Here is a 23,269-nt window from a genome sequence, read left to right as displayed (position 1 = left end):
CAACACTTTAGAAGCCTTTATTATTGTCACAGATACATTACAGCAGAGTGAAATTCTGTCTTCTTATGCTTTGGAGGTTAAGGGTCAGAGTGCAGGGTCAGCCATGATACAGTACCCTGGAGCAAAGAGGGTTAAGGGCCTTGCTCAGGGGCCCAACAGTGGCAACTTGGCAATGTTGAGGCTTGAACCCTGATCTTCCAAGCAACAGCCCAGAGACTTAATCACTGCTTTAATGAACATTCTTACGGTTGTTAACCTGCAAATTACAGAACAAAGCTGGAGGTTTAATATTTTCACCTGTATGATCAGAATCTCATCAGCATTTAGTAACTATAATAATCTAGCTTTATAATTAATGAGCCCGGTCTAACATGTTACTGTTTCTATAAAGTTGCTAATGGTACTCAATTTTTTACACCTACTAATTGTACATTGTACAAGTGAACATTAAATGAACACCTCGATCAATGACCCCCTTAGAAAATCTCCGGTGTGATCTGAAGAAGGGCGGCTGCAGTACGCAAACGCAAGAATATTACTGAACTGAAGGCCATTGCTCATGAGGAGTTTCCTAAGATCCTCAGGAACACTGCCAGAAGCTGGTGTCTGGCTCTTCATCTCGTTTGCAGCAGGTCAGAACAGCGAAAGAGCGCTCTACTAAGCACTAATGCTGCTTTCCATGAAGGGGCTGAATAAGCCTCAAGACTGCGGAACTTATTCAAATTAAAATTGCATTATCAGGGGAAACCACTTGAAGCCTTCATTGTGTTGAGCTTTTTCAGTTCTTTGATTTGTTCATTGCAAATTTTGACAATAAACCTGATTTGCAACAAAGGTTGAATCATTTTAATTGCAACCGAATATATTTTATTTTCATCACCAGGGCTTTTTTCTCATTACAGGAGTCTCGTATTTACGTAACAGGGACGTGTACAGTCGGACATGCAGTGATAAATTTTCCGCGACATTTATTTAACATTCAGAAAAGAAATCTTCCTAGAAACAGCTTTCAGTTAATCAGAGTCTTAAACCTCGTGTTATGTAAGGTCACATGATTCACCTGTTTGCCTTATTCATGCTTTTTGCTAACTGACTTCTCTTCGGATTGCTCTTTCATGATGAGTTTTATTTTTCCATTCATGTGTGTGACCTGTCTAGTGACTTCTGGATTGTGTTTTCAATAAACTCTAGACATGAATCCTCACTCTGCTACCTAGTCTGGTTCATTACAGCAGAACAGAAGACCTTCGGTTTGTCGTTTCTCAATAATACGACAAGCTGAATTTTTTTCCATCTTATTAACTTTGTAAGAGAGAGAGAGAGAGAAAGACGAGAGAAGATAGAAAAGAACGGCTGGTAAGGGAACAAGTGTCTATAGATGCTATAAAGTGATAACAGGAACTAACTTGTCTCATGCATATTAAATATGACTATAAATGTTTAACAAGATTTTTTGGAAGGTGCTGTTACTAAAAAAAAATAATTAGCCTGATGATCATTTCCTCATAACTGCACACCCTGTTGTGTTTTATTACTTCGTTAATGCTAAAGTTAATGGTTTGTTAGTGATAACTAACGCAGTGAGTTATGTTAGTTAAGGAAACCTCAATGTAACGGGTTCAGCAGTAAAAGAAAATTCAGACAGACAGGAGTTTTTATTTGTCTTGACCCCTTTATGAAGCTCAAACTGATCAATTATTTATGTTGAGTCTTTCTTGGGGTTTGAAACACCATCTGCTCATCTACTATATATTCATGGAAGGGTATAAAAGCATTTAGCTTTTAATAGGAAGAAAACTATAGCTCATCTGAAACAGACAAAAAGACACCCTGACCTCTGACCTCGGTATGTTAATGGCTCGGTTTGTCTAGCAGTCATTATTTCCTTCGCTTTGGTTGCGGGGTCATTCTGAGAGCAGCCACGTGCCAAGGACTGATGCAAAAATGTCATGATGGGCCTCAGGCAGATCCTAGAGAGTTAGCTTTATGAGCTAGTGTCCCTGTGGAAGACATTCCACAGCACTTTGTCTTTTCTATTCTTCTTTGAAGGGAATGTGATGTAGACTAAAAAAAAAACACTATAGAATAATTAAAGCCAGTGTTAGATACACTCGAGAAAACCGTCTGTTCCACGGTAGATCCTGAACCATCTGTTCCTCAGTCGATTGAAGGGTAGATTATTCTCTTTGATGAATTTCTGCATGAGGTGTTTTTTGATTGATTCATTTGACCTGTGTTTCATGTGTGCAGAACACTGCAGGTAGTAATATCTAAAAAGATTTTTTTACGAAGATAATATTTCTGTGAATTTTCAAAGTGAGGACCCACATGGGTCATAAATGGGCTTTAAGCCAGGACCCAGAACCAGGTGTTGTCCACAGTCTCCCTTTGGGCTCCACATACTGTATGAGCTACTAATTGGTCCCACGTATGGAACCATTGTAAGCTAACAGGGTGACCCCAGGTGGGTTAAAGGGCTGTAATGGACCATAAGTAGGCAATGCCTGGGTACTGTATAGTCTGTGTGGGCTATTTAAACTATTCTTAAAATATTATACAGAATAAAGGAACCATAATAACAACAACAACTTTTTCTGGTTCTGGTTTGAAGTGTCTCTATGGATCTTCTGCGTGGAGTTTCATGTTCTCCTTGCTCATGTGTCCTCTGGGTTCTCTGGGTTCCTCCAGCTGTACGATCATGAAGGCGTAGGTGACTATGCTAGTCACTGTGTGTGTGTGTGTGTGTGAAATCAATCAACATAATAATCATAACAATACCAATAATGTCTGTAGGGTCACCATTATTATTATTATAAATTAAATGTCTTTTACATAACTACAGCTTGGGCTGATGTAGAAGACTGGACCAAAGTTATATAGGGACTTTCCGCGTGCAGGGAAAGGGAGGAGCATGAGAGAAAAAGAGAGACAGAGAGAGTGCAAGAGAGAGCAAGAGAGAGAGAGAGAGAGTGTGCAATAGAGAGCGCGTGCGCTCTAATGATATATATTTCTTAATATGTGTCTTTTTGTTTGCTTTTTTTTATTACAGTGGTAAAGTTAAGTAAAACATCACTGAATGCGTTAATTAATGCAACTCCACTGTGCTGCATCCTAGAAGTGAAGAGAAATGTTATTTCCGGATGGGGAAACCCACACTAAAGCTTACCCGGAAAATAACAGCGATGACGTAATGCATTCCCCGCACTCTTCAGATTAGTCACATAAGAAAGCCCGGTGCTTAGTAAAGAACTGTTCATTTATTACGCTGAAGCTCGCATCTGAAAGGCATGGCGTTGGCTCCTCTCGTGCCCAGCTCCCCGGGAGAAAACGAATACCCGTCCGGTTTCCCGCAGAGCATCTGTGATGAAGTTCCGGCGCCGAACTACCTGTGCAGCCACTGCGACTGCGTGCTGAACGGAGCGCATCAGAGCGCGTGCGGCCACCGCTACTGCCTCGCGTGCATCCACTGGCTCATCAGGTAAAATGCGAGCTCACCATCATGACCTGTGTGTGCCGAGCACGAGCTGCTGACCATAAGCATGTCTCAAAAAAAAAAAAAAAAAGAAAGTTCTTTTTTAATTATAATTAGTAATTAGACACATTTTGAAGTGTACTTAAGTGCTTCAGTAATAATATTAGATGGATTAAAAGTTACTCAGACGTTTTAACCTTTATTGCATTCATCAAGTGTACATTATTGTGCTACCTTATGAGCCATTGAGGGTCAAAGTCTCAATGTTTTATTTTTGGGGGGGGAAAAAAACCACCCAGAAGCACTTTGCGTACACGGTCTGAAACATCCTGTTTCTCAGGAAGCTTTGTGTACTCCACTCAGTGGTCAGTGCAACCACGATGTTTATTTTAGGCCTCGTTTGTTAGTATGTTTGTCTGGAACCTTCACGGTTGAGGGTTTCGATTCCTGCCTCTACCTTATGTGCATGGACTTTACAGGTTCTTCCCATGCTTCGGGGGTTTCCTCCAGGTACTCTGGTATCCTTCCCTAGGCCAAATCTGCCTGGCTGTAGTGTGTGAATGTGTGCGTGAGTGTGTGTGTATGAGAATGAGCGATAATGATCTGTGATGAGTTGGAACCCTGTCCAGAGTGTCCCTAGTTTATTCCCTTAATCCACTGGGATGAACTTCAGGCTCCCTGGAACCCTTTGTTGGGTAAGCGTTACAGAAAATGGAAGGATGGATGTTCATTTTATGACTTAAAAGAAAGCTAGCTGTCAGGGATTACCTGAAAACCAGACGCAAATGTCTCCAAAAGTGTATGACCAAATGTCTGGGGTTTTAGATTCTCCAAAATGCTCTTTTTTGCACAAAATGGACTCGAGACTACGGATACACAAAGGCTCGTCCAAGTAATAGTGACTGTGTAGGGTTTCTTTTATGTAAACAATACAGGATTCATTTCTTTCTTTGAAGGAATCATTGCTTTACGGCATTTCTCTGCATGCTCAGTGCCGCATACAAACACACACACACACAAAAAAAAACAAATTCATTTTGCTTAGAATAACAAACTTAGAAACCTTAGTGTCAATTAATGATGCATGAAACATCTACAGGATAAGTGATACTTGCATTCAGATAATCAGTGTTAGAAATCTTATAGACTTTGCTGCACTTTTGTATCAGATTTTGAGGTTTGAGTTGAATCTCTGTCGTTATGACAAACATCTTTATAAGAAATTAGGAAAGAAAGAAAGAAATGATAAAAATTTGTCAGAATGTGCTACTCAGATAAATGTAATGTGTCTCTCTGTGAAATGGGATAATCTCAGCATTTCTCGACAACATGGCTTACTTTTTAGATCGGGTAAAAGTTCTAAAGACGAAATCAGTCAGAAAGCATGCACATATGAAGTCTACAGGCATGTCTTCCGTCTATTCGTTGTCTGGCAACATGAACATTTTATATGTGTATCATCAACAATGGAGCTTACAGACTTGGCAAAATTGGTCTGTGGTAAATAACAGACATGCTAATGTGGGTCATGATCCTGTTTCACTGTGCATATCACATATTATTCACACAGTTACGTGTTAGAAAGTCAGGATCACCTGAAATGTGTGCGATTTATCCATAAGGGATTGTGCTGTCCCTTTTATTCCCACAATCCCTAACCCTGTCAGGGAAAAGCGACATGTACATCTCATAAAGCTTGGCTTTAAAACAGTTTTTTTATATTCATGAATAAATTTTTGCTAGGTGTTGGAAAGTCTAATTAACTGGAAAAAAAAAGCTACTTCAGAAGTGACCTTCATAATAATATATAACTTATGAAATATGAAAACACTTTGTGTTACATTACGGAAGAAAGAAAGAAAGAAAGAAAGAAAGAAAGAAAACAATCAGCGGATGTGAAAAAAAAAAATTACGGCTGTATTTGGGGACTGAGGCAAAAAGTACCATTACTTTGGGGAAACTTTAAAGCTATCCGGAAAAGGGGTAAAAAAAAAAAAAATTTCCACATCATTAAAAGGTTACAACCATTTAACATCCAGAGAACATAAAAATAAATACTGTTTATTTTGGAGTATATTTATTTAGACATATTTTTTTATTGATTTTTTTTTAGCCTTATTTATTTGTTTTTATTTATTTTTTATTTTTTATTCATTTTTCTTTCTTTAATTATTTATTGATTGATTATTTTTCATTTATAATGTCTGTTCATTTATTTTTCTCTCTTGCGTTTTGTTTTTCCCTTTTTTTATTTATCACTTGAATCCATGTTTATTTTCTCATGTTAATTATTTGCGTTTCCTTTTCTTTTCTTGCTTTTTGTCTCTTTTTTCTTTCAAATAACAGAAACAACAAAAATCTTGTGTGCACAAAGTGTAAAGAAGACCCAAACCAGGAAGGCAAGCATGGCTTACTGACTCTTGACCAGGTATGCACTAGCTTATTTTTTTATTTTCACCGATTCATTGATTCACTGATTCATTGATTCACTCATCTTCATTAGCTGCTTAATCTTGGTCTTTATCTTGAAATTAAGGCCATTTTAATTTAGTATTTAAATACACAATGTTTCCTGTTTAATGGGTTAGTTTAGTTAGTTATCTATTTCTCAGAAAGCCTAAAATATACCCTGTGTATTTGTGTTTGATAGAAATTCACGGCACAATCTGTTACAGTCAAATAACACTCATACAGATCAGCTGTATAGCCTGTATTTTTGGTGCTTTATTACTGACTACAGTCCATCAAACACCATCTACTCCCACCGGTGGGAAGAGACCACCACAGGACCACCAGTGATATGTTATTTGGATCATTCTCAGCACAGCGGTGACTCTTAGATAATAGTCTTACGTGAAGCTTACGTGTTCCTGGTACAAATGTGTTGCAGGGGTTTTCATGTGACACAAAATACCACTGTCACTGCTGTGTCGAGAAACACAAAATGTCACACACACACACACACTACCACATCAATACCACTGCTCATAACCAAATAATGTCTGCTCTTTGTTGGTTCTGTCTATCGCTTCCTGACATACAGATGTGTTGACAGATGTGTATAATGAAATTGCAATTATCTTACTTAATAATGCGACGATCTTACTTAATAAATCGGTTACTGACTGTTTAGCGGGTGTACCAAAGACTAAAGCACTTTATTGTTCATCGCTGACTGTAAAGGTCAGTGTTTTACCGACCTTCAAAATTTCACTGTGGCTTTATTTTTCTTCAACCTGGAGGTGGTCATTTATTTGAATATGACACCACACAACACCGCACTATAGCCACAAACACACCACCGTGTGCAAAGAGGAAATTCTGATTGTGAAGAAGAAGGTGGATTCTAATAACTTCTCGTTTCATTCTCATACTGTACAGCTAAAACCTGGGTACAGAGAAGAATTCTCCACCACATAATCACTGTCACCTTTCCCTCAACGACCCCATCCCAAACCCATGCCTCGAAAGTTTCGGCCAATTTTCCCCGTAAATTTTGGACCTAATTTGGGACTTTTGTAATAATTTACCTTATTTGGAACTAGTGGAGACAGATGTTTTCACTTCATTTTTCCAAATCCCAACACAAACGTGCCACTGCTGGGCCCGTGAGCAAGGCCCTTAACCCTCAACTGCTCGCAACAACACTCAACAACACTACCACGCAAAATATAGCTTCATGAAGACTGTGAGTTTTGTCTTATGATTTACAAATCATGACCCCTGACCTATGGTGTGATAAACCTGCTTTAAATTTCTTCCACTCTACACCGATCAGGCATAACATTATGACCACTGACAGGTGCAGTGAATAACACTCCTCATCATGGCACCTGTTAGTGGGTGGGATATATTAGGCAGCAAGTGAACATTTTATCCTCAAAGCTGATGTGTTAGAAGCAGGAAAAATGTTCAAGGGTAAGGATTTGAGCGAGTTTGACGAAGGGCCGAATTGTGATGGCGGATAGACGACTGGATCAGAGCATCTCCAAAACTGCAGCTCTTGTGGGGTGTTCCCGGTCTGCAGTGGTCAGTATCTATCAAAAGTGGTCCAAGGAAGGAACAGTGGTGAACCGGTGACAGGGTCATGGACGGTCAAGGCTCATTGATGCACGTGGGGAGCGAAGGCTGGCCCGTGTGATCCGATCCAACAGACGAGCTACTGTTGCTCAAACTGCTGAAGAAGTTAATGCTGGTTCTGATAGAAAGGTGTCAGGATACACAGTGCATGATGGGTCAGGGCTGTTTTGGCAGCACCAACAACAGATTAGACAGGAGGTCATAATGTTATGCCTGGTCTGTGTATTTGGATATTTGTATTCATTCTCCTCCTGTAATAAGGAAGCGGTGTAACATTCTGTGGTAGGGTATGCCGGGATATCTTCCAGAGTGTATCTGAGTCAGATGATGTCACAGGCAATTCATATTTCATTTACAGAAACATTGTTGTGAGTCAGAGAAAAAAATGTTTTAGGAAAATGGTTATAATTTCCCCTTTTCTCTCTGTGTGTATGTGTGTGTGTGTGAGTGCAGTTCTTCAATGATGCAGCAATCAATAAAGAGATTCTGGCTCTGAGAGTGCACTGCACCAACCCTAGCTGTACGTGGAAGAGCACCCTGGAGGACTTTGAGGTACTTTCCTGTGTGTGCGTAAAAAAAACCCACACATACAATGACATACAGACGTACACTGAATCATTGTGAAAGGCGGTTCATAATTAAAGATGTAATCAGAGTGCCTTTGTCACGTTAAAACACAATGCGACTGACCTTTACACGGAGACGGAGCACACAGATTCTTGGAAGCAAAAAAAAATGACGGATTTCTTAAAATTCTAGGTTGGGGGTGTGTTTAATTTTGTTGAGTTTTTGAAGCAGATTGATCAGTAGGTGGCTGAAAAAAATGTGTTGTTTTGTAAGAGAAAAGCATTAATATGTAAATATTATGCTTATTTATGGAAGGAGTCTCCAGTTTCAGTGTTTTGGAACATTCAGGAAGTTTAATATGTCAGTAAGTTTCATCGCAGGATGAAGCCTTCAGGATGGTTTTATTAACTTCCTGTTAATAAAAGAAAACTGAACATCTGGTAAACAGGTTTAGGTGAAGAGGTTTAGCAAAAGTTTTGGGACACCCCTCCAAATCATTGATTTCAGGTGTTGTTTTTCAGGGGTTGGGCTCGGCTCCTTAGTTGCAGTGAACTCTTAATGCTTCAGCTTCATACCAAGACATTTTGGACAATTTCATGCTCCCAACTTTGTGGGAACAGTTTGGGGATGACCCCTTCCTGTTCCAACATGACTGCACACCAGAGCACAAAGCAAGGTCCAGAAAGACATGGATGAGCGAGTTTGGTGTGGAGGAACTTGACTGAGTCCTGACCTCAACCTGATAGAACACCTTCAGGATGAATTAGAGCGGAGACTGTGAGCCAGACCTTCTCGTCCAACATCCGTGCCTGACCTCACAAATGCGCTTCTAGAGGAATGGTCAAAGGAAGGAGCATGAAATTGTACAAAAATGTCTTGGTATGAAGCTGAAGCATTAAGAGTTCCTTTCACTGGAAATAAGGGGCCGAGCCCAACCCCTGAAAAACAACACCTGAATTCCATGATTTGGAGGGGTGTCCCAACACTTTTGCCAATATAGTGTTTTGGCTGTTTCATTAAATGTAGCTTTAACATCTAAATGGATAAAATAGTATGTATTTGTTTGCTCTTGATTATGGCTATATGCTTAATATTCATCATGGATCTGATTTTTTTATTATTCATCTCAGTAATGTTTTAAAAATGTTCTCAGAGCTAGTTAGTGTGTATAGTGTGTGCTCGGTGAGGCTACGGTGCCAGATAAATGCCCTTAATGGAGATGAAGGTGGCTGTGATGTTAGCATTTAGCCACTTTAATCTAATCTCAGCACTGGACGTAAAGCATATTGGCAGATGACAGGTGTAATCAAATCATTACAGGCTTGCCAAAGCTTCCGGGTTGCCAGATCAATTTAAACAGACTAATAAATAAAAAACGTATAGTTGTGCTGAAAGGAAGTGACAAGCGCACGCGTGAGAGAGAAATTGACGTCTCTGTATTTAAACGTGTCGAAGAGTCCCAGAGAGTCCGAACACACTTCGGAGCCGAAACGACACAATGCAGATATTTCTGCAGAAGCGGCTTGACATTTATTGAGCTTAAATGTTGCCCTTGCCCATGGTGGGAAAAAAAAGCTGTTTATCTACAGTGAAAATGCTGCAAAAAAAATCCCTTTAGAGAAACTGGAGGATTGTTTATGTCGTGTTATTTGACATTTTGTTGCCGCTGTAAATAACAAGGGGGTTTGACTTCATTGTTTTCACACAAGAGCGTTTTAAGATGTTGGGTCTGGCTCTCGTAATTCAAATCATCAATTTTAGTATCAGAGCTGCTGGATTGTGATTTCTTAAAAATAATTCCTTATTACCTGTGTGAGTGTGTGTGTCTGTGTGTGAGTGGGTGTGTGTGTTTGTGTGTGTCTGTGTGTGTGTGTATGTTTGTGTGAGTGTGTGTGTTTGTGTGTGTATGTGTGTCTGTGTGTATGTTTGTCTTTGTGTGAGTGTATGTGTCTGTGTGTGAGTGGGTGTGTGTGTGTGTGTGTGTCTGTGTGTGTGTGTATGTTTGTGTGAGTGTGTGTGTGTGTGTATGTGTGTCTGTGTGTGCGTGTGTGTCTGTGTGTGTGTGTCTTTCTGTGTGTGTGTCTGTGTCTGTGTATGTATATATGTGTGTGTATATGTGTGTGTGTGTGTGTGTGTGTGTGTGAGAAACCTAGGGGCTTTTTCTAAGAAATCTTCTTGTGATGCTTTAGCATCAAAACCTAAGTACAATGATTCAAAATAAATAAATAATTATGTCTACAATGCCACTCGTTTCTTTTCAAATCATCAGACGTCGCCTTTTCCTTCCCCTTCATACCCCTTCGTCCTAAATGATTTGACGAGTGAAACATTTGCTTGTAGAAAACTTCTGCTGCTGTTTTAAATGATCTAACATTACCTTGAAATATTCGGCTGGATTCGTGGCCAGGTTTTTCCTGTTTTGTTTCCAGATGGCTTCATTCTTTCATTAGAAAGATGCTCCACAGATCTCACGAAGGCTTACGGCATTATCGCGCCGCATTCCATTCCATTTTCAAGCTTTTTTTTTATTTTGTTGGACTTCTTCGTGTAATTTACATTTCCTGACATTTTTAGCCACATGGAAGGAATTACCTAGCTAACAAGCAGCTAGTCATGTGTGTTATGTTTAATTTCCACCTGCTAAGAAATGTTATCACATTTATAATAATATATAACCATTATACACATTAAAGTGTATAATGGTTATAACTGCATCACAGTGTTATGAATCCTCTGTAATCTCCCTCATGAACCTCTAGTACTGTTCGGGAAAACCCTGGCTTGGGATGAGAGGGAATCTCACTTCTGGTTTTTTCTTCTTCTTCCTCATTAGTTATGCATTCATAAAAGTTTCCCTCTCCAGGCTCAAAATACAGTGCGAATAATTGCAACAAAGCTGTTATTGTGATTTATTGAGTATTGACTGACCCCGCGTTTGCAAGTTCTATATATATATATAAAATATCCTGTGCTCAGACGAGGCAGTGATGGCCAGAGAAGTCTGGATGCATATTAATTCCGATTCAATGACAGTGGAAACCATTTTATTTGGCAAGCTATTTTGTTTTGGAATAATGATTCAAATCAGAAGACGTCGTACAGTCCCTGCATTGCCAAAGCTTTTGGCTAGCTTTCACATCCTGGCCTTCGGGGTTTTTTTCCATACTGTATTGTAGCTTCAGTTGCTTGAATCATGTGTTGTATTCAGCGTGCTCTGTCTCTGCAGAACTCTATTTAGTTTTCATGATGAACGATGACTACGATCTTTTCAATAATAATAATAACAATAAATTTATAAAAGTTAGCTAGCTGTTACTGAATAATATGACTTAAGATTAAGAATAATGCTTTCATTTATGATCGTTATCATGGACTAAACCATGCTAGATCACGCTGTCATAGAAAAAAATCATCAATGTCAGGATAGTGTAATATTAATTGATACGGAATTGTCAAAATATGAAAAGCCTTCATCCTCGATAGGTTTGAAGTGGACACAGCAGCAGGCAGATTACAGTAACGAGTATTAGGTCTCGTTCTTGCTGTCATCTTTTAAGGTTTAGGAATTTAGATCAACTTCTTGGAAGTGCCTGATGCTGTAAAGCTGCTTTATGTGTATAGGATTGTAGAAAATGTATAAAAGACTGTAATAAAAATGAGTAAAAGGCAAGGGTTAGACTTAAGTTTAGGGTTATTTAAAAAAAAAAGAGAGAGAGAGAAAGAAACACACACAATTAATTGTAAATTTAGTAACACAAAGTAGTTGACCAGTAATGTGGAGTTTATAGCATAGAAAAATCCTAGTTATTAGTCCCTCCAGGAGTTTTGTTTGTGACTGTTGACAACAGTGCTTGATTTTTTATTTTATTTTATTTTATTTTATTTTTTTATTATTTATTTATTTATTTTTTATTATGGAAGACGCTTCATTTGGCAAAATTGTTTTTTTTTTCTTTTAAACTTCTACCAGTGAAGACACCTATGTAAATGCTTCATATGCTAGCTGTATTCACATTTGACTCGCATAAATCGAAGAGGCTTTGAACACTGACATCCTTTAAATATTGTGGAGTTTTGTTCATTTCGAAATCATGAAATCTTGGAGGAACTGATTTTTAGCCAGAACTTTCTGATCCTTAAAACAAGTGTTACTCCTACACAGTGCTAGGCCTTCACTGGCCTTCACCAAACTGTTCCACTGTCAGCCAATGTGAGTTAAAATATATATATTTTATTTAGTTTGTGCGGTTCGCTGCCTCGGACTACTCCAATTATCAAAGGACGAGAAATTACTGATGTAATCGTATGCCTGCTAGATGGCCCCAGTAATATCAACTCGAAATCTGATTGGTTAATGTAACAATTTCATTGCCACTTATTTTAAGCTACAGGCGCCTGCACTATTGATTCTGAAGGCCTTAAGGCAGATTTCTTTCACTCTGGCAACACATGATGTCAGCTACTGGCTGAAATATGATTGGATAAATACTCTTATCATAAATATACACTACTGATTTTTCCCCACTCATGATTTGCCCACTCATGATTTGCCATTTTAGAAAATTGTAATGAACAATTTAATTGTCCAGATTGAAAAAGAGCCTCGAAAGAGTATTTTTACCATCTCAGGCGTAAGGAGAAGGCAGGAGGGTAATAATTTTATGAGTTGTGCTTGCTGGCAGTGAAAACTCAGCTGGAGTTTTTTACTAATTAGATGTCTAATGTCCACATGACAATTCTGAATGTTTCCAGTACAGGAAGAAAAAAAAAGAATAGAATAAACAGTGTATATTTAATCACATTTTCCTTATTAACATGAAACATTAACACATTTGGTAAGTGTTAGTCTTGGCAGTGAGTTTGTAGGTAGCAACTCTCTCCCTCTCGCTCTCTCTCTCGCTCTGTCTCTCTCAATTTCTCTTTCTCTTTCTCTCTCTCTCTCATGAATATGGCTGGCTATATCTGTATGGTAGCTTAGTGGTTAAGGTGTTAGATTACTGATTAGACAGTTGTGAGTTTGAATCCCAGGTCTGCCAATGCTGTAGTATTGTTGTATAGAAATGAGATACTGGTGTCTAATGCCAGAAATGAACTGAAATATATACTTGCCTAATGAGTCAAATGTAAATTGATCAATTCCATGTCATATTAATGCACTCCGAACATTTAAAGCAAGGAGAGCGCAGAGAACATGTCATTTCTAGTAGCCTGGATATCATGGTAGTATAATATTGTGGATTGTAAATGCCTCCTCATATTTCATCAATTTTATTAGAAAATTAAATGCAGTATAATAACAAACGTCAGAGTAAAATATGAATTTGGATCTTGTGGTTTCTCTGACTGAAAGACACACACAGGACCTGGTTTTATATTTCAACAGCCATGTGTAAAGCATGAAGGTGCAAGCTGTGTCTGTCTATATATATATATATATTTGTACGAACAATCTTAATAGATAGATCTGGCAACCCTAGCAGCACTAAAAGGTTGTAAAAATGGCCGTAATTAGCTCATCCCATAGCAGGTACCTTTAGGCCAAATTGAGAAATGAGATCTGCACTTTTACATTTGGAAACTACCTGGAAATGAGATCTGCAAAGTTTCTGATTTGATGTAATTGGCCATTCAGGGCCGTAGAGACACACTAACCTTTTAGCTAAGCTTTTTTTTATGATCTGCTGGCCTACATTACTACTACAGGATACCACTGGAATGTGGATTGGATATAATAGTTGGATTTTGTGGTCACTTCATTGCACAATCTAACCACTAGCACTTCTCCAAAGCAGCACAGCAGATTTTTTAGCTTTTTTAAATCTTAGTAAATCTGCCAGTCGGAGAGCAAAGACAGACGGGTCGTGTCCTTTTTTTTCCTTGCGGCCTTCTAAAGACTTTCTCTGTGTGAGTGGACAAGCTTTACATACTTGTCATCTCTCACCATCTTAAAAATCCTCTGTTTCAATATGTTTTCTTTTCCTTTGACCTTGGTGATGTCTGACTGAAAAGGTTTCATTTTGTTTAACCTAAATCAGAGCTCTATTAACATTTTAAAAAATTGCTTTTTAGTACATTTTTTACTGGAATGTTGGCACAAGTATGTTTACTCATTAATTTGGAGAACTGAAAAAGTGAGGCTCTAAACGTCCTCCCACTTAAAATACCACACAGATTATAGATGTTATTAACTATCAAAATTACTAAGTCTCTTTTTTGGAAAATGGAAACTTGAAGTGTTGGCAAAAAAATATCCCTGTAATATCCTAATTGGTCTTCTGAACATCTTCTAGGAGCATCAGACTCAGTGTGAGTACGCTTTAATCCCCTGCAATGTTGGCTGTGGCTTGATGGTTTTGAGGAAGACGTTGGCCACTCACCTGGAGAAAGGCTGTCCCAATAATAAGAGCACGTGTCCTACATGTTCCTGCCCTCTGACCCCTTCAGAGCTCCAGGTAAGCACGCCCTTTTTCACACAGTGACCATTCAGTCCTTAAACTTGCACATTTTGCAGTCACAGGATGAAGCTGAAATGCCTTTCATTCAACTGGGATTGTCATGAATGTACAGAAAATGGGCAGAAAAGTGGATGAGAAATAATGTATATAGTTGGAAAATAATTTATAAATTTATTATAAGTATTCAACCCAAGTGCTGTCTGGTGCAACCAGTTGAGATCAAAAGTCACATAATATTACATCCATTAGATGTAGATTTTGGCTGAAGTGTGTAGTTGGTCAAGGAGTTGGTCAATATTTGTACCATTTAAGATCCAGATTTGAATTTAAAGAACTTTATTAAGAAATTTTATAACTCTAAAAGGTTTGAAATGGTAAATCAATCGGGGCATTGGGGAAGTGGTAGCTCAAGTGGTTAAGGCTCTGGGTTGTTGGGCCCTTGAGCATGGCCACCAACCCCCACTTGCTCCAGTTGCAGTGCTCTGGGCTTTGTGCTCTGACCCCAAGCCTCCAAGGATGGGACATGCGAAGAAAGAATTTCACTGTACAGTAATGTATGTGACAAATAAAGGCTACTTAAATTGGCTGCAAGGTTTTATAATGGAACTTGAAAGCTACCAGGACATAAAATCAAACCCTAACCCTAAAATCATAACTGTTTATCATCATGGCACAGTTTGTTTGTTTTTTTAATCAAAATTCCACCTTCCCCAGAAATAATTCCGACCAATCCCACTCCTTCCTGTGGTTAATATTTAGGGCCCGAGCACCGAAGGAGCCCTATTGTTTTCGTTAGAATTTTATATTTATTTATTTATTTATTTTCAAACTTTCGGGGCATTTTGGACCCCTTAACATGTTCAAAAACTCTTGAAAATCAGCAGACAGGTTGGAATATGCGGCAATTAGGACGTCACCGTGGCTCGGCCCTGGGCGTGGCACACACCCGTTACAGCACCCCCTGGAAAATCTTGCTGCATAGCTGATACACACTTGCACGTATCCATGTACAACTTGGTACACATTTAGATCTCATTGAACTGAACAACTTTCACACTGCATGTCATTAAGTCTAATCCACAGGAAGTGAGTTATTTTGAGTTGTTTGCAAAACGTACCCAATGGAATTTGAAATACTCCTCCTAGGGAATTGATATAACCGCCACCAAACCCAGGCTAATATGATCTCAAGACATTGATACAACCGCCACCAAACCCAGGCTAATATGATCTCAAGACATTGATACAACCGCCACCAAACCCAGGCTAATATGATCTCAAGACATTGATACAACCGCCACCAAACCCAGGCTAATATGATCTCAAGACATTGATACAACCGCCACCAAACCCAGGCTAATATGATCTCAAGACATTGATACAGCCGCCACCAAACCCAGGCTAATATGATCTCAAGACATTGATACAACCGCCACCAAACCCAGGCTAATATGATCTCAAGACATTGATACAACCGCCACCAAACCCAGGCTAATATGATCTCAAGACATTGATACAACCGCCACCAAACCCAGGCTAATATGATCTCAAGACATTGATACAACCGCCACCAAACCCAGGCTAATATGATCTCAAGACATTGATACAGCCGCCACCAAACCCAGGCTAATATGATCTCAAGACATTGATACAACCGCCACCAAACCCAGGCTAATATGATCTCAAGACATTGATACAACCGCCACCAAACCCAGGCTAATATGATCTCAAGACATTGATACAACCGCCACCAAACCCAGGCTAATATGATCTCAAGACATTGATACAGCCGCCACCAAACCCAGGCTAATATGATCTCAAGACATTGATACAACCGCCACCAAACCCAGGCTAATATGATCTCAAGACATTGATACAACCGCCACCAAACCCAGGCTAATATGATCTCAAGACATTGATACAACCGCCACCAAACCCAGGCTAATATGATCTCAAGACATTGATACAACCGCCACCAAACCCAGGCTAATATGATCTCAAGACATTGATACAACCGCCACCAAACCCAGGCTAATATGATCTCAAGACATTGATACAACCGCCACCAAACCCAGGCTAATATGATCTCAAGACATTGATACAACCGCCACCAAACCCAGGCTAATATGATCTCAAGACATTGATACAACCGCCACCAAACCCAGGCTAATATGATCTCAAGACATTGATACAACCGCCACCAAACCCAGGCTAATATGATCTCAAGACATTGATACAACCGCCACCAAACCCAGGCTAATATGATCTCAAGACATTGATAATGCAAAATTGATGAGAGATTTTTGATATCTCAAAGGGTTCAGCTGTGAGGAGCCCTTAAACTTATGGCGAATAAAACGAAACAGGAAGTGGCTAATAACTTCTGTGTACATTAAGTGATCTACATGAAACCTTAGGATTATGTTAAGCATTGAAAGCTGATCACACTGATATGACAACTGTGAGTCTCGGTCATAGCGCCACCAACTGGCAGCAGGAAGTGTGTCACTTTTTGAAATCTCTAATATTTTCTCCCTTACTTTCACCTGATTTGGTTCAAAATCAGTCAGGATAATGACAAGACATGGCTGATGTGAAACTGTGAAGGAATTTTTGAACCTTGAATCGTGTTACTATGGTGATGATTTACATGAGAACATAACATGAATGCTGCTAATGAATCTTCTCATATCTTCTGAGTGAAAAGGCCTAATGTTCCAAAATATTTCCCATAGAGAGTGTAAATGGGTATGAGAAAGGCCAGTGTGGCTGGTCCCCGGGCGTGGCACAGGGCTGTCACAGCGCCCCCTGGAACTTTGTCAGAAATATAGCTGCACAGCTCATCTTCACTTGCACGTATATGCATGAGACGCGGTATACATTTAGATCTCATTGAGCTACATGACATTCATCCACCTGTCATGGGATCTGCTTAACAGGAAGTCAGTTATTTTGGGATGTTTGAAAAACGCACCCAATGGAATTTGATATACTCCTCCTAGGGGATTTGTATGATTTTGACCAAACAGGGTCCAATATGATCTGAAGACATTGAGGATCTAAATTTGGTAAGGGATTTTTGATATCTCAAACGGATATCACAGCTGTGAGGAGCCCTTAAACTTATGGCGAATAAATGGAAACAGGAAGTGGCTAATAACTTGGGTGTATATTGTGTGATGTACATCAAACCTCGACTTTATGTTAAGAGAAGAAAGCTGATCACATGGACCTGACTACTGTCAGTGTCAGTCATAGCGCCACCTACTGGCAGCAGGAAGTGTGTCACTTTTAGAAATCTCTAATCTTTTAGAAATCCCTTACTTTCACCTGATTTGGTTGAAAATCAGTCAGAATAATGTCAGGACATGGCTGATGTGAACCTGTGAAGGAATTTGTGATATTTTGAATGATGTTGCTATTGTGAGGACATATTAACGTTCGTATCTTAACAGTGGAAAGCCCTAATGTTTCAAAAAAAAATTTAAATAGAACGAACAACTGGTTGTGAGTGATTCTGCTTAGTTTGATGATTTTGTGACGCTCAAACGGCTCACAACAAATTTTTACATTTATCAGTCCATTGACTAGTCCATTTTCACCTGACTCCTGCAGTACTAGACAATGTCCACTAGAGGCTCTTATCCCTTTATTTTAATTTTTTTACAATATTGCTTCATTTTCACAATTCATATATACAGAGTCAGCCAAAAAATGTATATACACTTCAGGAAAAGAAAAAATAGTATGATATAAATAATATTAGTATAATATTAATAATATTATCATAATATTATCATAATATCATCATATAAATCAATCTATAACGTATAGCAATAAATTTAGTAATACAATATTTATACAATTTTTGTATAAAAAAATTTCTTAAATCATGAAATGTGTATACATTGTATAAATGTGTATACATTGCATTTCTGGGTGATTCTCTCTCTCTCTCTCTCTCTCTCTCTATATATATATATATATATATATATATATATAATAAATAAACTGATATAGTAATATAGTTTAGAGGGAGAGTCATTGTCCCTTTGGACATCACTGGACATTGCTATGATCTATTTCATTACACCCAAACTGTCCCTTTTGTCCTTATATAGTTTAGAAGGAAAGTCAGTTTTCGTTTTGCCATCAGTGGACTTTGCTGTGATCACTTTCAGTACACCCAAATTCTCACTCTTGTCCTTTTGGTATTTCCCCTTTTAATGCATGTACCCACTGTGCTCACTGTGTCTGGTGTGCCTGGGCGGTGATGGCACCGTGTAGTGATGGCCCATAGTGTGAGGGCCCGTCATTGCTGCTTGCAGCTATATTTTTGTTTGTGGCTATCCTCAATATCTTCTCTTGACCTCAGTCGGTTTGCAAATACAAATAAGAACAGATTTAGTAATGTAATGCAGATGAATGAATCAATGCAGTAATCGACCCATGTATGACCACCGTGCCACCTCCAGGATGCTCACATTAACCAATGAGATCTTTTTTCATCCAGCAAGCTTAAAATCATACAGCTTAATCCCACCTCAGAAAAGTGAAACCCACTGTTTCCAGGACATTTTTATTGGGTCTCATGGGAGATAAATAAAAGATAAATTTTAGCATTTTTATTGGGTCAAGCTCCATACATCTACATTAATCCTTTAGCCTACTCATGTATAATCGAAATTCAGCATCATTATTTCAAGTTCACATTAAATTTATATTTCTGCAATACTTGTACAAACGCCGAGCTGATCAGCAGCCAGGAAATTAGAGCTGAGTTTGCCAAAAGTAGGTACCACTGATCAGAATGTCAGGAGTTCAATCCTCAGCACCACCAAGCTGTGGAGCATGTGGAAGGTCATTGACCTGTTCTGCTTCAGGAACATTGTATCATGACCCTGTGCTCTGACCCCAGCTAACTAACCAGCTGAGATATGCAAAGAAAATCTCGGCACTAAACATGTATATGAAAGATTCTGTCTTATTCCAATTCCGATCCTATTAATTTCCGGATCCGATCCTACAGCGTCACATTTATAACTTTGCACTTCCCTTGGAGCTCTCGTCTAGTTTGTCTTGCCACGGTTGCATTATTTATACTGTATGTAGCACTGTGTCGAATCCTATACTGTATGTTTCAGGAAAGCGAGAGGAAGCAAGCACGTGGTGTCGTTTTCTGTGCGTCCAGGTCAAAGCACAGATGGTCAGCATAGTAGAATCGAATAATCCAAGGCTGAAATAAAGACAAAGGTCTAACACAGAGAGCTTAATGAGCAGAGTAGGGCAAGCAAAGAAAAGGAAACTAGACAGAGAATCAAAAGCAGCTTTGAAACCAAGACTGCAGGTGACATCTGATCTAAAACAAATAAAATAACATAAAACTACGACTTCTATTTCATATAACATATGTAACATGGAAACCGAGTGGCTTGTATTGTACTGAGAGAATGTGTGCAGTTTTTGAGGAGGATGTGGTTGAGGTACACACTTTTAATAAGGAGGAATATCTAATTGTGCACAGTTTCAGTCTTCAGAAAGAGCAAATTCGAAAACCTTAAGAGGAGAAAAAAAAAGGCATGTAGTCGAACCAAGAAGCATATCAGGAGTCAATTTACAGTTCTGTGGACTTTTAATATTAACATTACATCACATTAATTAGGCTACAATTGTAGACAGAGTGGCTTGTTACCCTGTTCATATAGATTTTTCATGTACTCGGTTTGCTCAAGGTTACAGGATGTTAATATGGCAACTCCCTCTCTCTATCTCTCTCTATTTCTCTGTCTCTCTCTCTCTCTCTCTCTCTCTCTCTCGATGTTGCAAAAAAGAAAAGAAAGAAATTCCGGACCAGTAATTGGTATTTTCTGAATCGCGTGAAATGAATGTAAATAAGTGAGCGTCTTAGTCCGGGTTCCTCATCACCGAATCCAACATGGCCACTTTACCTCAGCAAGTGTTGCAATTTTTAGTAGTGTCATCATGTCAGAAGGAGTCGAGGAGATGCCACGGCTGCCCCTTGAATTTCATCACACTAGACGAGGCATCAGAAAAAGAGCTGATGTCTCAGAACATTTCTCTTTCAAGGTTGACTCTAAAGCCAGTGGAGTTGGAGCTGGAGCTTTTTTTTTTTTTGAAATGCCATTTGGATGACCCCTGGTTGGTGCACTTCTTTTTTTTTTTCTAAGCTGTGTGTAGCATGTTAAAGAAAACAAGTGTCAGGAAATGTATTTTAAAAATATCATGTGTTAGCAGAATTGATTGATGTACACTTATATTGCCAAAAGTTTTGGGACACCCCTCCAAAAATTGAATTCAGGGGTTGGGCTCGGCCCCTTAGTTCCAGTGAAAGGAACTCTTAATGCTTCAGCTTCATACCAAGACATTTTGGACAATTTCATGATCCCAACTTTGTGGGAACAGTTTGGGGATGACCCCTTCCTGTTCCAACATGACTGCACACCAGTGCACAAAGCAAGGTCCATAAAGACATGGATGAGTGAGTTTGGTGTGGAGGAACTTGACTGGCCTGCACAGAGTCCTGACCTCAACCTGATAGAACACCTTTGGGATGAATTAGAGTGGGGACTGTGAGCCAGGCCTTCTCATCCAACATCAGTGCCTGACCTCACAAATGCCATTCTAGAGAAATAGTCAAAAGAAAGAGCATGAAATTGTCCAAAATGTCTTAGTTTGCTGAAGCATTAAGAGTTCCTTTCACTGGAATTAAGTCCAACCCCTGAAAAACAACACCTGAACTCAATGATTTGGAGGGGTGTCCCAAAACATTTGGCAATATAAGTGTGGTTAAAGTGTGGGTAAGTCTACTGATCAGAAGGTTGTGAGTTTGAATCTCAGGTCCACTAAGCTGCCACTGCTGGGCTCCTGAGCAAGGCTTTTAACCCTTAATTGCTCAGTTGTATAAAATGAGATAAATTGAAAGTTGCCAAGTGCCGTAAATGTAGCACATTAAAAGCTAATTCTTGTATACTGCATACTAAACTGTACTCCACTACAAGGAATAATATGGATATAATGCTGTGTGGTGTAAGATTATGAAACGTGTGCAATTTATAACGTGATATTTTACACCAACTCCCACAGACACATTTCATTCCATTTTACACATGTACACATATGCACCTGTCTCGTAGTTTATTGTATTGTCTGTTTGCACTGTGTCTTATCTTATGTAACACTAGGGTCTTAGAGGAACGTTGTTTCATTTCACTGTGTACTGCATGAGCTATATATGGTTGAAATGACAATTAAAGCCTCTTGACTTGACTTGATATACAGAGTGTCCCAAAAGTCTCCATATGTACAGGGAATTTTTAGCAAAATGTATAATAATGTACACAATATCCTCTATCTAATTCCATTTTTTTGCACACATCTGGTGTTATTACTTGCATTTTTTGTGCTGTATCTTTTCCTCATGTACCACGGCCTTCTTTTGTCGAAGGCAATCAGGAAAAAATATGTAATATAAACTATATATAAACAATTTATGTGACATTTTGATATAAAGTATTAATTTCTCCTATGTATGGAGCCTTCTGGGACATCCTGTAGAATAACAAGAAAATACAGATTTGACCTAAAATGAGGATCTTTGGTCGTTTTCGGAGCTGGGATATTGCCTGACCTCATACAGCCCTCATCTCTGCCAGACAAATTCCGAGAGTAGTTTGCCCTTGGTGAAACCCCTGTGGGTTCCTCTAAGCCGTAGAATCTCCAGAGCCATATTTCTTCTGCTGCCATGCAAACTGATCCCAGAGCTCAGGGACATGGATTAGAGAAGCAAAAGAGGAAAGATATAATAAAAGGTTTTAAATCTCAGAACCCTGACACTGATTTAATCCACACTTAAAGAGGACTTCAGACTTTTAATGACTAAAACTTTTCAAAGCGTCTTCAAACACAGAAGGGACATATAGGGCAGAATTATTAGAAACATATATATATATAATATATGTATACTGATCAGGCATAACATTATGAGCACTGACAGGTGAGGTGAATAAGACTGATTATCAAGGGCCAAATTGTGATGGCTAGACGACTGGATCAGAGCATCTCCAAAACCGCAGCTCTTGTGGGGTGTTCCTGGTCTGCAGTGGTCAGTATCTATCAAAAGTGGCCCAATGAAGGAACAGCGGTCAGCTCACTGATGCACGTGGGGAGTGAAGGCTGGCCCGTGTGATCCGATCCAACAGACGAGCTACTGTTGCTCAAATTGCTGAAGACGTTAATGCTGGTTCTGATAGAAAGGTGTCAGAATACACAGTGCATGATGGGTCAGGGCTGTTTTGGCAAAAGGGGGACCTGGTGTATTTTTGGGGAACATTTTAAAACTTGAAGCATTAGGTCTAATTTAGACTCTGTTTTCTCTACCAGAAGCATGTGTGTTCCACTGACAAGAAGGCTGCAAAAGCGGAAAAACGTCAAAAGGTAAAATAACAAAACCAAAAGACTAAAGACAGAGCTTTTGTATTTTGCCTAATAACATTATATGATAAGTCAGGAGAAATCTGGGGTGCAAGGCTTATAATTGTCTCTGCTTTTTTTTGTTTAAGGATAATAAGCAAGCAAATTCCAAAAGGAAAGAGTCATGTCCCTACTCTGAAGTTGGATGCACATTTAAGGTAACCCTTGTGAATATATATTTATCTAAAGTATGTTAACCAATATG

General features: G+C 39.0%; 1 protein-coding gene across 1 annotated transcript in view; it reads left to right on the top strand.

Annotated features, from left to right (window-relative positions):
- The first annotated feature begins 3,287 nt into the window (after positions 1-3,287).
- The window catches only part of traf1 (TNF receptor-associated factor 1), a 28,348-nt gene continuing 8,366 nt past the window's right edge, over positions 3,288-23,269 (top strand). The window contains exons 1-6 of the mRNA XM_058388782.1: positions 3,288-3,478; positions 5,819-5,900; positions 8,006-8,104; positions 14,410-14,571; positions 22,975-23,028; positions 23,154-23,222. Coding sequence (XP_058244765.1) covers positions 3,288-3,478; positions 5,819-5,900; positions 8,006-8,104; positions 14,410-14,571; positions 22,975-23,028; positions 23,154-23,222 — 657 coding nt within the window. The remainder of the gene's footprint in view (positions 3,479-5,818; positions 5,901-8,005; positions 8,105-14,409; positions 14,572-22,974; positions 23,029-23,153; positions 23,223-23,269) is intronic.

The sequence above is a fragment of the Hemibagrus wyckioides genome, linkage group LG05, assembly GCF_019097595.1.
Source record: "Hemibagrus wyckioides isolate EC202008001 linkage group LG05, SWU_Hwy_1.0, whole genome shotgun sequence".
In the NCBI taxonomy this organism is placed as follows: Eukaryota; Metazoa; Chordata; class Actinopteri; order Siluriformes; family Bagridae; genus Hemibagrus; species Hemibagrus wyckioides.
The sequence above is the reverse complement of the archived record's forward strand: the minus strand, read 5'-3'. Positions and strand labels throughout refer to the sequence as shown.